Genomic DNA, 15,807 nt, shown 5'->3' on the forward strand with positions numbered 1-15,807 from the left:
TTAACACAATGCAATGTCCTACTACAATAGGCAATAATGATATAAAATACATAATAACCACAGGCATGGGACCTGTTTTCCAGAATACTCAGGACCTGGGGTTTTCCAGATAATGAATCTTTCTATAATTTGGATCTTCATACCTTAAGCCTTCTAGAAAATCATGTAAACATTAAATAAAGCCAATAGGTTGGTTTTGCTTCCAATATGGATTAATTATATCTTATTTGGGATCAATACAAGGTCCTGTTTTATTATTACAGAGAAAAAGGAAATCATTTTTTAAAAATTGGATTATTTAATTAAAATGGAGTCTACGGGAGACAGCTTTTCCGTAATTTGGAACTTTATGGATAATGGATCCCATACCTGTACTTAACGGTTTAATGGGTCGTGGACCATATGCCCAGGCAATAGGCATCAAAGTACAAAATGTCTTACTGTGAGGGTTTCCACTGATATTAAAATTCTGATATTAAAATTGTCCATTTACAAAGTTCAAAAAGTTTGCAGTCAAAGTAAAATAAGAAAAGTAAAAAAAAGTTTTGACGATGGATTGGAAAAATCATTGAAATAATGAAACTTTACTGCAACCCCAATCGTTATTTGGGAAAAGTATCAACACGTTTCACTTTTGCCAAAATCGTTCTTAATCAACCCATGGAAGAGAATGTATAAGAACTACCTGTCAATTTCTGAATTTCTAAATTGCTCACCAAGGGTGTTATTTATCAAATTCCGTTTACTTCTGATTTTTTTAAGTAAAAAAAGTCAGACCAAACTAGAATCCACAATTTGACCTTATTTGTCATTGAAAAAACTTCATAAGAACAGTTCTGGGGAAAAACTTGAAAAATTCTGGTTCTTGCAAAAAAATTTGGCCAAAATTCAGCGCAGACCATGATATCTTTAAATTTGAAATGGGACCTTTGCCATTGACTACTACAGGCCCCCGACAGCTTGGAGATGGAGTATTTTCGGATTCTGACTTTTAGCAGCCTCGGGGTATAGTAAATCATGAAAAATTCAAATTTTTTTGGCATTTGGATTTTAATAAATAAAAGTGTTGCTCAATTTTTTGGTTCAGGAGCTGAGGACATTTTTTATATCGTCTTTCCCTTTCTTTAAATACTTTATAATATCTAATAGCTAAGAGGGTGATACAATTGGTGGAGTTGCATCTAAGCTGCAGTGTATGCTGGGACATGATGTTGGCAATACAACAGGCACTTGAGAAGAACTGATTTATTATTTTTATCACCTGTACATATATTTCCGTTATTTCAGAACATATTCTCAGTCTTTGGAGTTAAACAAAGATGGCAGCTCAGAGGCACAATTCAAACTCTCTGTATAAAAATAAACCCTGTGTCTCTGTTTCCCAGAATCCTCTCTGATGGCAACAGGGCTCTTATGCATTGATTAGCCCAAACGAACATAAATCTACCCTGCCGAGATTATAATGAAACATCAAAGGAGTGATATTAAATAGACAGCATTTGCAAAAGAGAACCACAGCATTGTATCATCTAGGGCCCCTTCCATGGTGACATTATGACATATACTGTAGGCAGTGGTGATCCGTCTCTACTCCATCATTGTTTTTAGTCCACAAATTAATTTTTTTCCTGCTTCAGTTATAGGCAGAACAACAGAACTTCTCTGTCCAAGACAGTCTGCCTTGACTTAACTGTGCAAAAAAGGACAAAAAACCCCAAAATTAGCTGCATGGATATGGACATTCACGTTGGGGATGAATCTACAAAACAAGGTATGTTATAGTTGTACAGCAGCTGATTGCTAGTCATATCCATGCCACTGGTTTTATGGGGCAAGTCAATGAGCAAAAAATGATTGGACAGCTTTCAGTCGTCTTCCTCTAATGGCTAGTGGCATCCACAGGCTCTGACCACCATGTTTCTGTATTTCTTAAGGATTACATTGGAGCTGTCATCAAAGTAAAGGACGGAGATGGCGTTGAGCTGGGTAGGGGCGCAGCATGGCTTTGGAACAGTGTCTGGGTTGATGAAATGAACCTACAAAGAGACAGACAGCATAACTTTTTATATTTTTGTATTTTTATGTATGGATAGTTGCTGCTTCTTAGTTACTGTATGGAATGAGGGTATAGCTCAATGTATTAATTCTTGGGGCTACAGGAGGAGAAAGTATAGGGTCCCCAGTGGGGCACTGACCCCCTTTGGGAGGAGGGGGTCATTATTTTACTGTATAGAGCACTGGTAAGGCTCCATCTAGAATATACCGTACAAGACATTATTGTATTAGAGAGGGTAAAGAGAAGGGCAACTGAGCTGGTAAATTGGAAAATCTTAGCTATGAGGAAAGACTGGCCAAATTGGGGATGTTCACACTGGAGAAGAGGCGCTTAAGCAGAGATATGATAACTATGTACAGGTATGGGACCTGTTATCCCGAATTCTCGGGACCTGGGGTTTTCTGGATAATGGATCTTTCCGTAATTTGGGTCTTCATGCCTTAAGTCTACTAGAAATTCATTTAAACATTAGATAAACCCAATAGGCCGATTTTGCTTCCAATAAGGATTAATTCTATCTCAGTTGGGATCAAGTACAAGCTACTGTTTTATTATTACAGAGAAACAGGAAATCATTTTTAAAAATCTGGATTATTTGGATAAAATGGAGTCTATGGGAGACAGCCATTCCGTAATTTGGAGCATTCCGGCTATCGGGTTTCCAGATAAGGGATCCTATACCTGTATAAATATATAAGGGGATCATATAATAATCTCTCTAATGCTTTATTTACCAGTAGGTCTTTCCAGCTGACACAAGGTCACCCATTCCTATTAGAAGAAAGCAAGGTTCCACCTAAATATTGGGAAGGGGTTTCTTACAGTGAGAGCTGTGAAGATGTGGAATTGTCTCCCTGAATCAGTGGTACAGGCTGATACATTAGATAGGTATAAGAAGGGGTTGGATGGTGTTTAGCAAGTGAGGGAATACAGGGTTATGGGAAATAGCTCATAGTACAAGTTGATCCAGGGACTGGTCCCATTTCCTTTTATCATTTTGGAAGAAAGGATTTTTTTTTCAGGAAGGATTTTTTCCCCCTCTGAGGCAAATTGGAGAGGCTTCAGATGGTTTTTTTTTGCCTTCCTCTGGATCAACTAGCAGTTAGGCAAGTTATAATGGAGTTAAAATGTTGGACTTGACGGACGTGTGTCTTTTTTAAACCAAATTTACTGTACTATACTAAATAAGCAGTTTCAATTTCTATCCGATAGGGATTCACCAAATCCAGGATTCTGGTTTGGGCAGGCGGTCCGACCAGGCGAAAAAGCGCCGGCGCAGCTGGTGTAATTAAATGGGGACGCACACGTCCCCATAATGTGGCTGGGCGGCATGCCGCCCCTATTTTTTGCTGCCCTAGGCCCGGGCCTATGTGGCCTCGCCACAAATCCGGACCTGGGTTTGGGGCAAATTCTAGCAATTTTTTTCAGGATATGGATTCATCCAAACTGAATCTTTAAAACCTTTCAAACCTCTGTGTTTTATCAATTTTGTCCACAATTGATAAAACTTTTTTTTTTTTCTCCGATTTGAATATTTAATTTTAACCTTACCAGAGTCTGTACAATGGCGTGATTTGTTGCGTTCATGTATGAATTGAGAGGGAATGCGCACTCCCCTTCACAATAAAATGCTGCGTATCCCTCGGGGGCGATAATCCAGTCCTGGAGAAAAGATGAAATATTACCCTGCATTAGTAAATCATACACAGTGTTACCAACGTAAAACCTGCCGGGTTGGTACCAGGGGTGTAACTACAGACGAAGCAGACCCTGCAACTGCAGGAGGTATAGGGGCTCCATGAGGCTCAGATTCATATACAATTTTATAATAAATATTGGTAAAACAGGTCAACCTTTAGACATTTTGGAAGTCTGAAAAATAATAACAGTAGCTGTGGGGCCCCGTGATATCTAGTTACGCCATTGGTGAGTCCCCTTGGAATTCAGCAAAACAAACAATCACCTGCAAGCTATTACTCTTTAAAGGAAAAATGTACCCCGATATTATGCTATTACCTGCCAGCCAAGGTCTTTGAAGCTGACGTACAACTCGTGTTTCTTGCAAGCTTGTTTCTGATCAGTGCTGCTGTTTTCTACAATATAAAATGAAAAGAATCAGTGATAAAGTCACAGTAGTGTTTGATGGGGTGCTTCTAAGGGGTACACAGACTCCCACATTCAAGGGTGGGGGGCTGTAAGTCACATGATTGAGATTCTCAGAGACAAGTTTACTGTTAGGGTGGGTAAAGACTGCAATTTCAGAGAACATTTTGAAAGAGAGTCTAACACATTAGGGGAGTGGCTTGCATTTATTATCACAATCATTCATAAAGCACCAACATACTCTGTAGCACTGTATATATTTATCTCCAGTGATACAGACGTGTGTGTCAGGTAAGGACATGCAGTTGTACCCAAGATTCTGCACTGTACCCCAAAAGCTCCAGCTACAATATATTTATTAATGTTAATCAGATATAGGGTTACCATGCATTAGGGCTGGGTTTTCAAGTAGGAAGAAGGAACTGTACACAGGGCAGCCATTAGTAATCATGGGGCCTACACTACTAAATTAGCAGGGTCCTTCCCAATTTTTTGCCCACTCGTCATCTGGGCCCCTGGGTTGGTGTGCCCTGCCAACAACGAATATAGGACTCCAATGTAGGAATGCACCGAATCCAAGATTCGGTTCGGGATTCTGCCTTTTTCAGCAGGATTCGGATTCGGCCGAATCCTTCTGCCCAGCCGAACTGAATCTGAATCGTAATTTGCATATACAAATTAGGGGCGGGGAGGGAAATCTCGTGACTTTTTGTCACAAAACAAGGAAGTAAAAAATGTTTTCCCCTTCACACCCCTAATTTGCATATTCAAATTAGGATTCCGTTTCGGTTCGCAATTCGGCCAAATCTTTCGTGAACGATTAGGGGGTTTGGCCGAATCCAAAATAGTGGATCCCTACTCCAATGAAAAAAAAATTGCCACTTGCTCACAATTTTATGCTCCATGTCCCAGTTATGCCAGAACTCTGCCATTATTCACCCAAACCCAGGGCTATATATATATATATTTATAGTGCACACCATATACTACATCTATAACTGGGTGCCAAAGCAACAAAAACCTATAAAAACAAACAAAAATAGCAAAAAAGATTTATTTAAACAGAAAATACAAGCAGAATACTCAATGTTATACAGGGACCTTCAGCAGAAGCATGTACACAACTTGTGTACATTCTCCGGACAAAGGTCCCTGTACTAGAACGAAATGTTGAGTATTCTGCTTGTATTTTCTGTTTAAATAAATCTTGTTTGCTATATTTTGAAAATCCTGAGAGTGCAGCAGCTTTGTTGGATTTTACATATATATATATATATATATAAAGTAGGGATGCACCGAATCCAGGATTCGGTTCGGGATTTGGCCAGGATTCGACCTTTTTCAGCAGGATTCAGATTCGGCCGAATCCTTCTGTCCAACTGAATCCGGATCCTAATTTGCATATGCAAATTAGGGCGGAGAAGGAAATTGGGTGACTTTTTGTCACAAAACAAGGAAGTAAAAAATGTTTTCCCCTTCCCACCCCTAATTTGCATATGCAAATTAGGGTTCGGATTCGGTTTGGTATTTGGCCGAATCTTCCGAGAAGGATTCGGGGGTTTGGCCAAATCCAAAATAGTGGATTCGGTGCATCCCTAATATAAACATTAGCAGAAGGACCCCCACTCCATTTTTTCGTGAATTAAATGTTTTTTATTTTCAGTGAATATCCAAAGTTTCGGAGCACATGTGACGAAACGTTGGCTATGCATTGAAAATAAAACACATTTAATTCATGACAATATGGAGTGCAGCTCTTTCTTGAGAAAGGCCCTAAAGTGGGATGAAATGTTGGCTATGCATTGAAAATAAAACACATTTAATTCACGACAAAATGGAGTGCGAGTCCTTCTGCTAATCTTTATGGCAAAATTTGACCCTTGCACCTGAAATAGTCTCTGATCCGGTAAGAGTGTGAACTCTGAACATCATAATGTTTTGATGTTGGAGGTTATAACAGAAACATTTATAACAGTTATAAGGAGCAGAATTCAATCAGGATACATTATGTCCTGTGGAAAGGTTCCTTCACATATACAAATGAATAGGACAAGCAGAACGGACAGATTTTCATGGCCCCACCTGCAATATTAGCCACCCGTAGCGCCTCTTGGCCCTTTGGTCCTTTGGATCTATTTTGGTTTCGCTGCTTCCCGCCGGCCGATCGAATGCTGCGCAGGTGGATTTCAGTGGCTTTAAAGAACGCCACCATGAAGGGCTGTTTATTGTGCGGCCCGTTGGTTCCTATGAGGCCTGCCATTTTGGGATTAATGCTCTGTCCTGAGGGGGAAAAACACCAATGGTTTGAAAAAGTATCAGGTAACAAAGGTCAGCTGTGTTCAAACGGCACTTACACATCGGCCTGCAATATAGGGACGCACCGAATCCATTATTTTGGATTCGGCTGAATCCCCCAATCCTTTGTGAAAGATTTGGCCAAATACCGAACTGAAGCCTATTTTACATATGCAAATTAGGGGCAGGAAAGAAAAAAGTGGATTTTTTTTTTATTCCCTTGTTTTGTGATGAAACTCACATGATTTCCCTTCCCACCTAGGGTTGCCACCTTTTCTGCCAGTGGAGACCGGGCAGGGCAATGATGTGGAGGGGTGGGTTTATGACATCAGGGGGCGTGGCTATGATGCGCCGATCGGCGATTGGCCTATTGCCTTGCCAATCATAGGGAATTCTGCACGGTTTTTCTAATTTGGAAACCCGGGCAGGAAGTTCTGACCCGGGCAGCCCTTCAAATTACCGGGCTGCCCAGGTCAAAACTGGACAGGTGGCAACCCTATTCCCACCCCTAATTTGCATATATATATTTGGTTCGGCCAGACACAAGGATTCAGCCAAATCTGAACCCTGCTGAAAAAGTCTGAATCCCGAACCAAAACCTGGATTCTGTGCATCCCTACTGCATTTATCCCAGGCTGAACGGTCAGACCAGTCTGACTGGCCCAGAATGTACGTAGTTGGCCAACTAAGAAAAGATCTGTTTATTTGATGACCTTGAGCTGGGCCAGGAGCCATAAAACATACCTCCCAACATTTTGGAAATAAAAAGGACAAAAATTTAATACGCCCATTTTTGTGGCCACACCCCCTAATTACCATGTTCATTTTACAAAATTTGGCAGGTTATGAAAGTTTGAACATATTTCTGTGTTTTTTTCCAGTTATTACAGTTTTGCTAACAAAGGTGAATTGCCCTTTAAGCTGTGAGTCTAACTTCTGCCAAGGGACCTGTTATCTTATATTGTTGCATTTACTTATTTCCTTATCTCAAAATTGTTACAAAACTATTGTATCTGCTGCTGTGGCTGTTCTGGGCTATCTGCCAAAAGACAATTAAGTTAGAAACATTGTTTCTTTTTCTGGCTGTTCAGTGCAGAGAAAATCGGGACTTTCCAGTGCAAAGGAGGGACTGCGGGTTGAGCTGTCAAAAGAGGGACTGTCCCTCTAAAAATGGGACAGTTGGTAGGTATGCATAAAATGATGTTAATTCAGTGATGTTACACAGCTAGAAGTTGCACTGTAAAAGGAACTACAATTCCCATCATCCTTCAATAGGTTAAAAAGTGGATTTTTTTTTTTTAATTTGCAAGGTTCCACAAAGTTCACTCTCCTTTTAAAAGATATAAGCCCATAAATAAAAAAAAAACTGCAAAAAAAAAAGTATAAATTTTTTCTCCGGAGAATCTTAAATTCCAGCCTGCGGGTAATTGGTGCAGAACAGAAAACAAATGCTGCCCATTAAATGTGTTACAAGTCTGCAGGCGAATGGGATAGAGCGCTGGGTCACGTTAAAGTCGTCCCAGGCAATTAACAAGGAGACACATGGAGATTTACAGACGGAGAGAGGATACTGGGTACTGGCGTATGGTACATTAATTCACTGGTACCAAAAACATAAAGATAAAATAGGCAGAATCCTAAGGCTTGGGCTGTTATTCTCCATTTGGCTTCTCAGAGAGGAATACATCAGACTGTTTGTGCATTTGCAGGTTAAATAAATTCTATCTGACATGTGCACAATTACCAGATTCATAAGGGATAATGTATCCCCTACTGTAAATGATAAGGATATCAGAAGTCACTGAGGGGTTCTGTGACCATATAAAGGCACAAGGCTGCAGGCTGAGTTATACAGGGAACTCTGAGTATCACTCATGTATTATAAGGGATAATGTACCCCCTACTGTAAATGATAAGGATATTAGAAGTCACCGAGGAGATGTTCTGTGACCATATAAAGGCACAAGGCTGCAGGCTGAGTTATACAGGGAACTCTGAGTATCACTCATGTATTATAAGGGATAATGTACCCCCTACTGTAAATGATAAGGATATTAGAAGTCACTGAAGGGGTCTGTGACCATATAAAGGCACAAGGCTACAGGCTAAGTTATACAGGGAACATCAGGTAGAACCGGTGATATCACTAACTGCAGGGTATATTGTACAGAGCTGCGTGGGATCACTCTGGGTACTGCGGTTTACTCCCACATTTAAAATTACAGTCTATTTAAATTGTTTCTGGTGAAACAAAAGCCATTGTTTGTGTGTGTGTGATGGGGAAATGATAAAATAAGCTCCAGTGGGTTAATTAGCGCATGGACAATTCACTGCCCCACTGAATCCCACTTGTAAAGAAATATTTCTCTTTTTTAGTAAGTGACTCACCATTTATTCTAGGAATTGTACTAAACGACGACTCATCTACTAATTTTCAGCCATATACTAGACAAAAGTTTAGTATTTTTAACATTGTGATAAAAGTAATTATCTACACTAGTCAAGAGACACTGTTATTGCAAGTGAATGGTTCACAGTGAATGTTTGGGTTTTCCGGATAACAGATCTTTCAGTAATTTGGATCTTCATACCTTAACTCTACTAGAAAATCATATAAACATTAAATAAACCCAAAAGTCTGGTTTTGCCTCCAATAAGGATTAATTATGTCTTAGTTGGGATCAAGTACAAGTTACTGTTTTTATTATTACACAGAAATCATTGTGAAAAATGTTGATTATTTGGATAAAATGGAGTCTATGGGAGACAGGAATTCCATAATACGGGTTTCCGGATTACAGATCCCATATCTGTACTAGCCAATCTAAATTACCTATTATCACACAATTGGATTACAATTATACCTTAATCAAAAAAAGAGATATCTGGTAGGGATGGGCGAATTTGACCCGTTTGGTTAAAAATTCGCCGCAGGCGAAATGTCGCCAATGCCCATTAAAGTCTATGGGCGTCTTTTGACGCGTGGCGAAATTTTTTTGACGCGTGGCGAAATTTTTTTTGTTGCACGACACCATACAAGTCTATGGGCGTCATTTCTGTGGCGAAACAAGGCGAAAAAATTTGCCCGTCCCTAATATGTGGTTATCCCGTACTGTTTTCTGGTTCTGACTCTTGAAATAGTGTAGCAGAAGATTAGGTAAAAAGCAGTTTTTGGGTAAATGTGGTATGGGTTCATACCAAATACCGGGTATGGGATTTGTTATCCAGAAACCTGTTATCCAGAAAGCTCTGAATTACTGGAACGACATCTCCCATAGACCCCACTTAAATCAAATAATTAACATTTTTAAAAACAATTTCCTTTATCTTTGTAATAATAAAACAGTAGCTAGTACTTCATCTAAGTTATAATTAATCCTTATTGGAAGCAAAACCAGCCTATTGAGGTTGATTCATATTTACATCATTTTTTAGTAGAGTAAAGGACCAGTAATTTAAAAAAAAAAATCGTTAGAATACATAGAAAAAAAACACCAAGACAAATTAAACTTTAAAATGCAAAGCCTAAGAAATTACCGAAACTCCGATTGTGCTCCTCTTCAGAAAAGGCGGCACGGCGACGATCCATCATGCGACACTCGATTTTTCCTCCCTTGCTATCTCCTATAAGGAAGGCAGGAAGGAGAAATCGAGCGCCGCGCGATGGATTGCCCGATAGCTTTCTAAAGAGGAGGGCAAGCGGAGTTTTGGTAAGTTATTTCTTATTAAAGTCTGTGCAATTTTAAAGTTTAATTTGTCTTGGTGTTTTTATTTTTTCGATGTATACTAACAAATTTAGGGAGATCCAAATAGGGTTGACACCTTTTGAAACGGTGGAGACCGGGCAGGGGGTGTTGCTGTGACGTCAGGGGGCGATTTTCCTTATTAGATCCAAATTACAGAAAAATCCCTTATTCAGAAAACACCAGGTCACGAGCATTCTAGATAACAGGTCCCATACCTGCACATAATAAAAGAACACTGTGCATTTTTTTGATACTTATGATATCCAGTTTTAAAGGGATACTGTCTTCACAAGCTAGGGTTGCCACCTTTTGAAACTGTGGAGACCAGGCAGGGGGCTGTGATGTCAGTGGGCGGATCCGTGATGTAGATGGGAGTGTCCATGACATAAGGGGTGTGGCCAATCACCGTGTCAATCAAGGGAATTCTGCCTGGTTTTCCTTATTTGGAAAACCGGGCAGGAAGTTTTGACCCTGGCAGCTAGGGTTGCCATCCGGCCGGTATTTTACCGGCCTAGCCGGTAAAACACCTGCCAAGGCCGGGGCCGGTATTACAAATTTACCGGCAATGCAGTTGCCAGTAATTTGTAATATCCTTTAAAAAAAAGCCCTCGGCCTGCCCCCATTTGCGCAGAACTTACCTTTTTTGTAGCATTCTTCACATCGCCGCGATGTTGCTCCGCCCCTTTGTGTGTCATGCTGCATAGCCCCACCCCCTTTTGCATCATGGACCGCCTCCTTTTTGTACCCGCCCCCCATCGGCTGGTTATTTTTTAACTAAAGGTGGCAACCCTACGTGCAAGCAATACTGTATCATTATAGGGCAACAGGATGGGTATTTCAGTGGCACAACACATATACCGAGTACCCATGTTGATCTTACCATCAATACTCTCCACAGACAGCTGCAATCCAAGGTTGTATTGAGGGTTCACCACCCAATGGTTACTGGTCGTTGTGATATCAAACACCAGCCATCCTTCTTCTGCAGCCCAGATCGTTCTCGAGTCCAGTTCGTACAGGTCAGAGTCTCTAAGGATAGACATGCAGGTAAGTCACAGGTGTGTGGGTCATGAATCAACTTAGAACAGTTATATATCTTATATATTATATATATAATATAGGTAATAAGCTGAAATACTGCAGTAGGTAGAGACTATTACAAGTAAGTACACAGAGTTGGACTGGGGAGTGCGAGGCCCCAGGAGCAAGTGGCCAGTTACAAGGGGCAGAAAAACACCACCTCTTGTAACTTCAAAGGGACAGTTCAGTGTAAAAATAAAAAGTGGCTAAATAGATAGGTTGTGCAAAATAAAAAATGTTCCTAATATAGTTAGTTAGGCAAAAATGTAATGTATAAAGGCTGGAGTGACTGGATGTGTAACATAATAGCCAGAATACTACTTCCTGCTTTTCAGCTCTCTAACTCTGAATTAGTCAGCAACTTGAAGGGAGGCCACATTGTACATATCTGTTCAGTGAGTGTGCAATTGATCCTCAGCCTTCAGCTCAGATTCAAAAGCAACATATATGACCCATGTCCCCCCCGTCAAATCACTGATTGGTTACTGCCTGGTAACCAATCAGTGGAAAGCAAGAGAGCTGCAAAGCAGGAAGTAGTGTTTTGGCTATTATGTTACACATCCAGTCACTCCAGCCTTTATACATTACATTTTTGGCTACCTAACTATATTACATATTTTTTTTTATTTACCTAGTTTTTATTTTTACATTGAAGAATTCCTTTAAGAGACAAATTGCCTGGTTTTAACCCAAAAATTCAGTTCCGCTAGTGCACACTTTGCTCTAGCGATGCTTGACCCTTGACCCACTGTGATGCTGATGTTTTAAGTGTAGAGCGGGAGAGGGGAGGCAGTATTGGGGCTGCTGCCCCAGTATTGCCCCTGCCCAGATGCCCCCACTAGGGCCCTTGCCAGCAGCACATTATACTTACTTTTGCCGGGACCAGGGGAGGAAGGTCATTGTGAAGCAAAGGCACAGGGCAGACAGGGATCAGGTCTGGGTCGGCAGGGCCCATTGGGCTTTTTCCTGGTATCCTGCCAGCCCAGTCCAACCCCGCTTGTATATTTCTATTTAGAAATAAGTATAGGAGCTGCCATACAGAGAAAAGGGCACAGGGGCATAGCTATGGTATTAATGGATAAACACAAATGAGCAATGTTTTTATGCTCCTCCTTTGAGCGACTGAGACCTGTAACAGAACACTTCCGGCACCCGAATGTAAAGAGTTACTGGGTGATGTGTAATAGAGTCCAGATAAAGTCACATATACGCCACGTGAAAAGAATGTTCCGGGTTTAATGGATGGTGACGGTCACAGAGTGTGGCAGAGAGAGTAAGTTCCACCGCTGGGTTGATGGCTTAGAAATACAAGTACAACCATCATACTGGTGAGAAGTAGTACTGCAACTAATAAACTATATTTATTGGATTTTCTATACTTATTGAATATAAGAAAAAATGGCAGATTCCATACACCCCATTATACCCACTGGGTTCAAGCCCACCCAACTGGCCAAACATTTGGCCACATCGCCACCCTAAATCAAATAAAGATTATAAATGTATGTTAGTTATGTTATTCTTCCTGGAACATCTAGTACAGCAAATAAGCGTTTACTCCAAATTTCACCCCAACTGACCTTGAAGCTGTGTTTCAAAGACAGGAAATAAGCACTCACCCCAAATCTCCCCCTAACTGGCCTTCAGCCTTCATAACAAGGTTACAGATATATAGAAACATTGAGGTAACAGTCACCTTGCTATAGTTCCAGAGGTACCCAGGGCACAAATAAGCACTCACCCCAAATCTCCCCCTAACTGGCCTTCAGGCTGAGCCCCCTTAGCTCATAACTAGGTTACAGATAAATAGAAACATTGGGGTAACAGTCACCCTGATATAGTTCCAGGGGTACCCAGGGTACAAATAAGCACTCACCCAAAATCTCCCCCTAACTGACCTTCAGGCTGGGCCCCCTTCGCTCATAACAAGATTACATATACATATAGAAACATTGGGGTAACAGTCACCCTGCTATAGTTCCAGGGGTACCCAGGGCACAAATAAGCACTCACCCCAAATCTCCCCTTAACTGGCCTTCAGGCTGGGCCCCCTTAGCTCATAACAAGATTACAGATATATAGAAACACTGGGGTAACAGTCACCCTGCTATAGTTCCAGGGGTACCCAGGGTACAAATAAGCACTCACCCCAAATCTCACCCTAACTGACCTTCAGACTGGGCCCCCTTAGCTCATAATAAGGTTACAGATATATAGAAACATTGGGGTAACAGTCACCCTGCTATAGTTCCAGGGGTACCCAGGGTACAAATAAGCACTCACCCCTAACTGGCCATTTCCCCCCCCCCTCTACTATAAGACCACCTAAGGACTGAGCCCCACAGCCTGCCTTATTTATAGGCTAGTAAATCTTTCATGCAACTTGATTGAATCAACAGAGGGATCATTTAGAGCTGTAATGTACACAGACACGTTCCCATATTCTGAAATAAATTAAAATATTTCACAATTAATCTCCCATTCTTGTGACTGGGGCATCAAGTTTGTTTAGTTTCAGCAATTAACTGTATTTAGTGGTACTGCCTCTTTTCCAAGCACACGATGCATAATTTACGGTCTATATAGGGCTTTGCAATAAATCTTATGTTGTAATATTCACCAGCGTTCTTAATGGAATCCAAACAGTAACAGAATTAGGATGTGCTGTTTATACATGTGTATGAAATACAGCATTGTGAGGGGGGGCAGTTGGATACTGAACCTCACCATTGCAGACAGGGAAACCAGCTTTTTTCTCAAATTTGGAGCAACATTCTGAAGTCACGTCACTACTAGTGATGGGTGAATCTGACCTGTTTCGCATTTTTTTTTCCATTGAGACTCTATGGCCATCATTTTTGCTGCAAAACTTGGCAGAAAAATTAGCTCATCACTACGTCTCCCAGTTTTTTCCCTGTAACATTCCGGGGCAAATTTACTTATGGTCGAATATCGAGGGTTAATTAACCCTCGATATTCGACTGCCGAATTGAAATCCTTCAACTTCGAATATCTAAGTCGAAGGATTTACCGCAATTCGTTCGATTCGAAGGATTTGAATCCATCGATTGAACGATTTTTCTTCAACCAAAAAAAGATAGCAAAGCCTATGGGGACCTTCCCCATAGTCTAACATTGACGTTGGTCGGTTTCAAAGGTCGAAGTAGCCCATTCGATGGTCGAAGTAGCCAAAAAAAATTCGAAATTCGAAGTTTTTTTCCTCTATTCCTTCACTCGAGCTAAGTAAATGGGCCCTCCATGTAACTGAAGTGAAGCTCTGGCAACCTTTGGGTAATTTCTACTGGGCTCAAACTGAAGGTCCCAGCAACCTCTGAAAGCTGGTCATTCCAGGAAAGATCCACCTGATTGGTTGCCAAACAAATGGATCCTGAGCCAATCAAATTGATTGGCCCACATTCAAATGCTCAGGAAACAATAAAATATACAGACTTATTGTGGGTGCCCAGCACCAACAGGCCATGTAGTCCTTGTTCAGCCACAAACAGATATCTGCCCAAAAGACATCTGTCTGATACCCAGTCAGTAGTGATGTGCAGGTCAGGAAAGACAGCCCACATCCGACCTTAACCTGCAAAATGTTGTCATTGTAGGACTCGGGCCCAACAAGTACCTGTGCGTTCTCGCTCTCTAGCTACACCTGTCCGCAGCTCTTGTTTTAAGACAAAGAATCTTTGGGAGCAGTGGAGAAGTGTATTTCCCAAGTCTGACCTGCACCCAACCCTAACCCACCAAATTTCAACCCAAACCTGCCCAACCAGAGGTCAACCCGCACATCACCACCAGCCAGATATTGGTCCATGATTTCCACCCATACAGAAACCAAAAGGCTGCTGACTTGTCTGGAGTTGCAGGAGTTATCTGGAGTCGTAGCCAGTGTTGACTCATGTTAGACGCACAGATATAGTTGTATGAAACTAAGTTTTGTAGACTCAGAATAACTGTCCCTACAATTTGTGTACCATGGTGGTTGGACATTTAGTCGATCTGACAGGTTAGAAAAATGTTGTCGGGTAATGATAATATCTTTGCATGTATTACCTGATCTAAAGGTATCAATGGGTGACTGTCACTAGTATTTATGGGTCATAACTCATACGATTGCTGTCTGTTAATTAATAATTAATGGCAACAACGTTGTCTGATTTGTTATGAACCCTACTTTAATTCTACAATGAATGACCTTGGCATACAAGGACTAATAATATGTCTATGGACAGCTTAAAGGTCAGCCAACATGGAAAGATCCACTCATCTGGGAAGGGTGCCATCCAAGTGGATCTTTGCCAAATTGGGCCACCCATGCACTAAGCCAGATAAAGCTGATATGATCAGTTGGGCTAGAAGCCAAGGATCAGATCATAATATGGGCCTTTGAAGACCAACTGGGAGAAGGTCTCCTGATGCAAGGTGATTGTCTAATCTGGCCAATAGAATTTCTGGGTATATACCAATAAGGCAAGCTGTTGATAAGAGATCATACAAAGGCCATTTAATATCAGGCATGGC

At 41.1% G+C, this 15,807-nt stretch overlaps 1 protein-coding gene across 1 annotated transcript in view; it reads right to left on the reverse strand.

Moving 5' to 3' along the window:
* Positions 1-1,230: 1,230 nt before the first annotated feature.
* bmp7.1.S (bone morphogenetic protein 7, gene 1 S homeolog) overlaps positions 1,231-15,807 on the reverse strand; it is a 60,180-nt gene continuing 45,603 nt past the window's right edge. The window contains exons 3-7 of the mRNA XM_018238203.2: positions 11,081-11,229; positions 6,242-6,439; positions 4,073-4,149; positions 3,608-3,718; positions 1,231-2,036 (exon numbers count right to left, since the gene is read on the reverse strand). Of these exons, the coding sequence (XP_018093692.1) occupies positions 1,887-2,036; positions 3,608-3,718; positions 4,073-4,149; positions 6,242-6,439; positions 11,081-11,229 (685 nt within the window). The 3' untranslated portion in view covers positions 1,231-1,886. The remainder of the gene's footprint in view (positions 2,037-3,607; positions 3,719-4,072; positions 4,150-6,241; positions 6,440-11,080; positions 11,230-15,807) is intronic.

Source organism: Xenopus laevis, chromosome 9_10S, assembly GCF_017654675.1.
Source record: "Xenopus laevis strain J_2021 chromosome 9_10S, Xenopus_laevis_v10.1, whole genome shotgun sequence".
Taxonomy (NCBI): Eukaryota; Metazoa; Chordata; class Amphibia; order Anura; family Pipidae; genus Xenopus; species Xenopus laevis.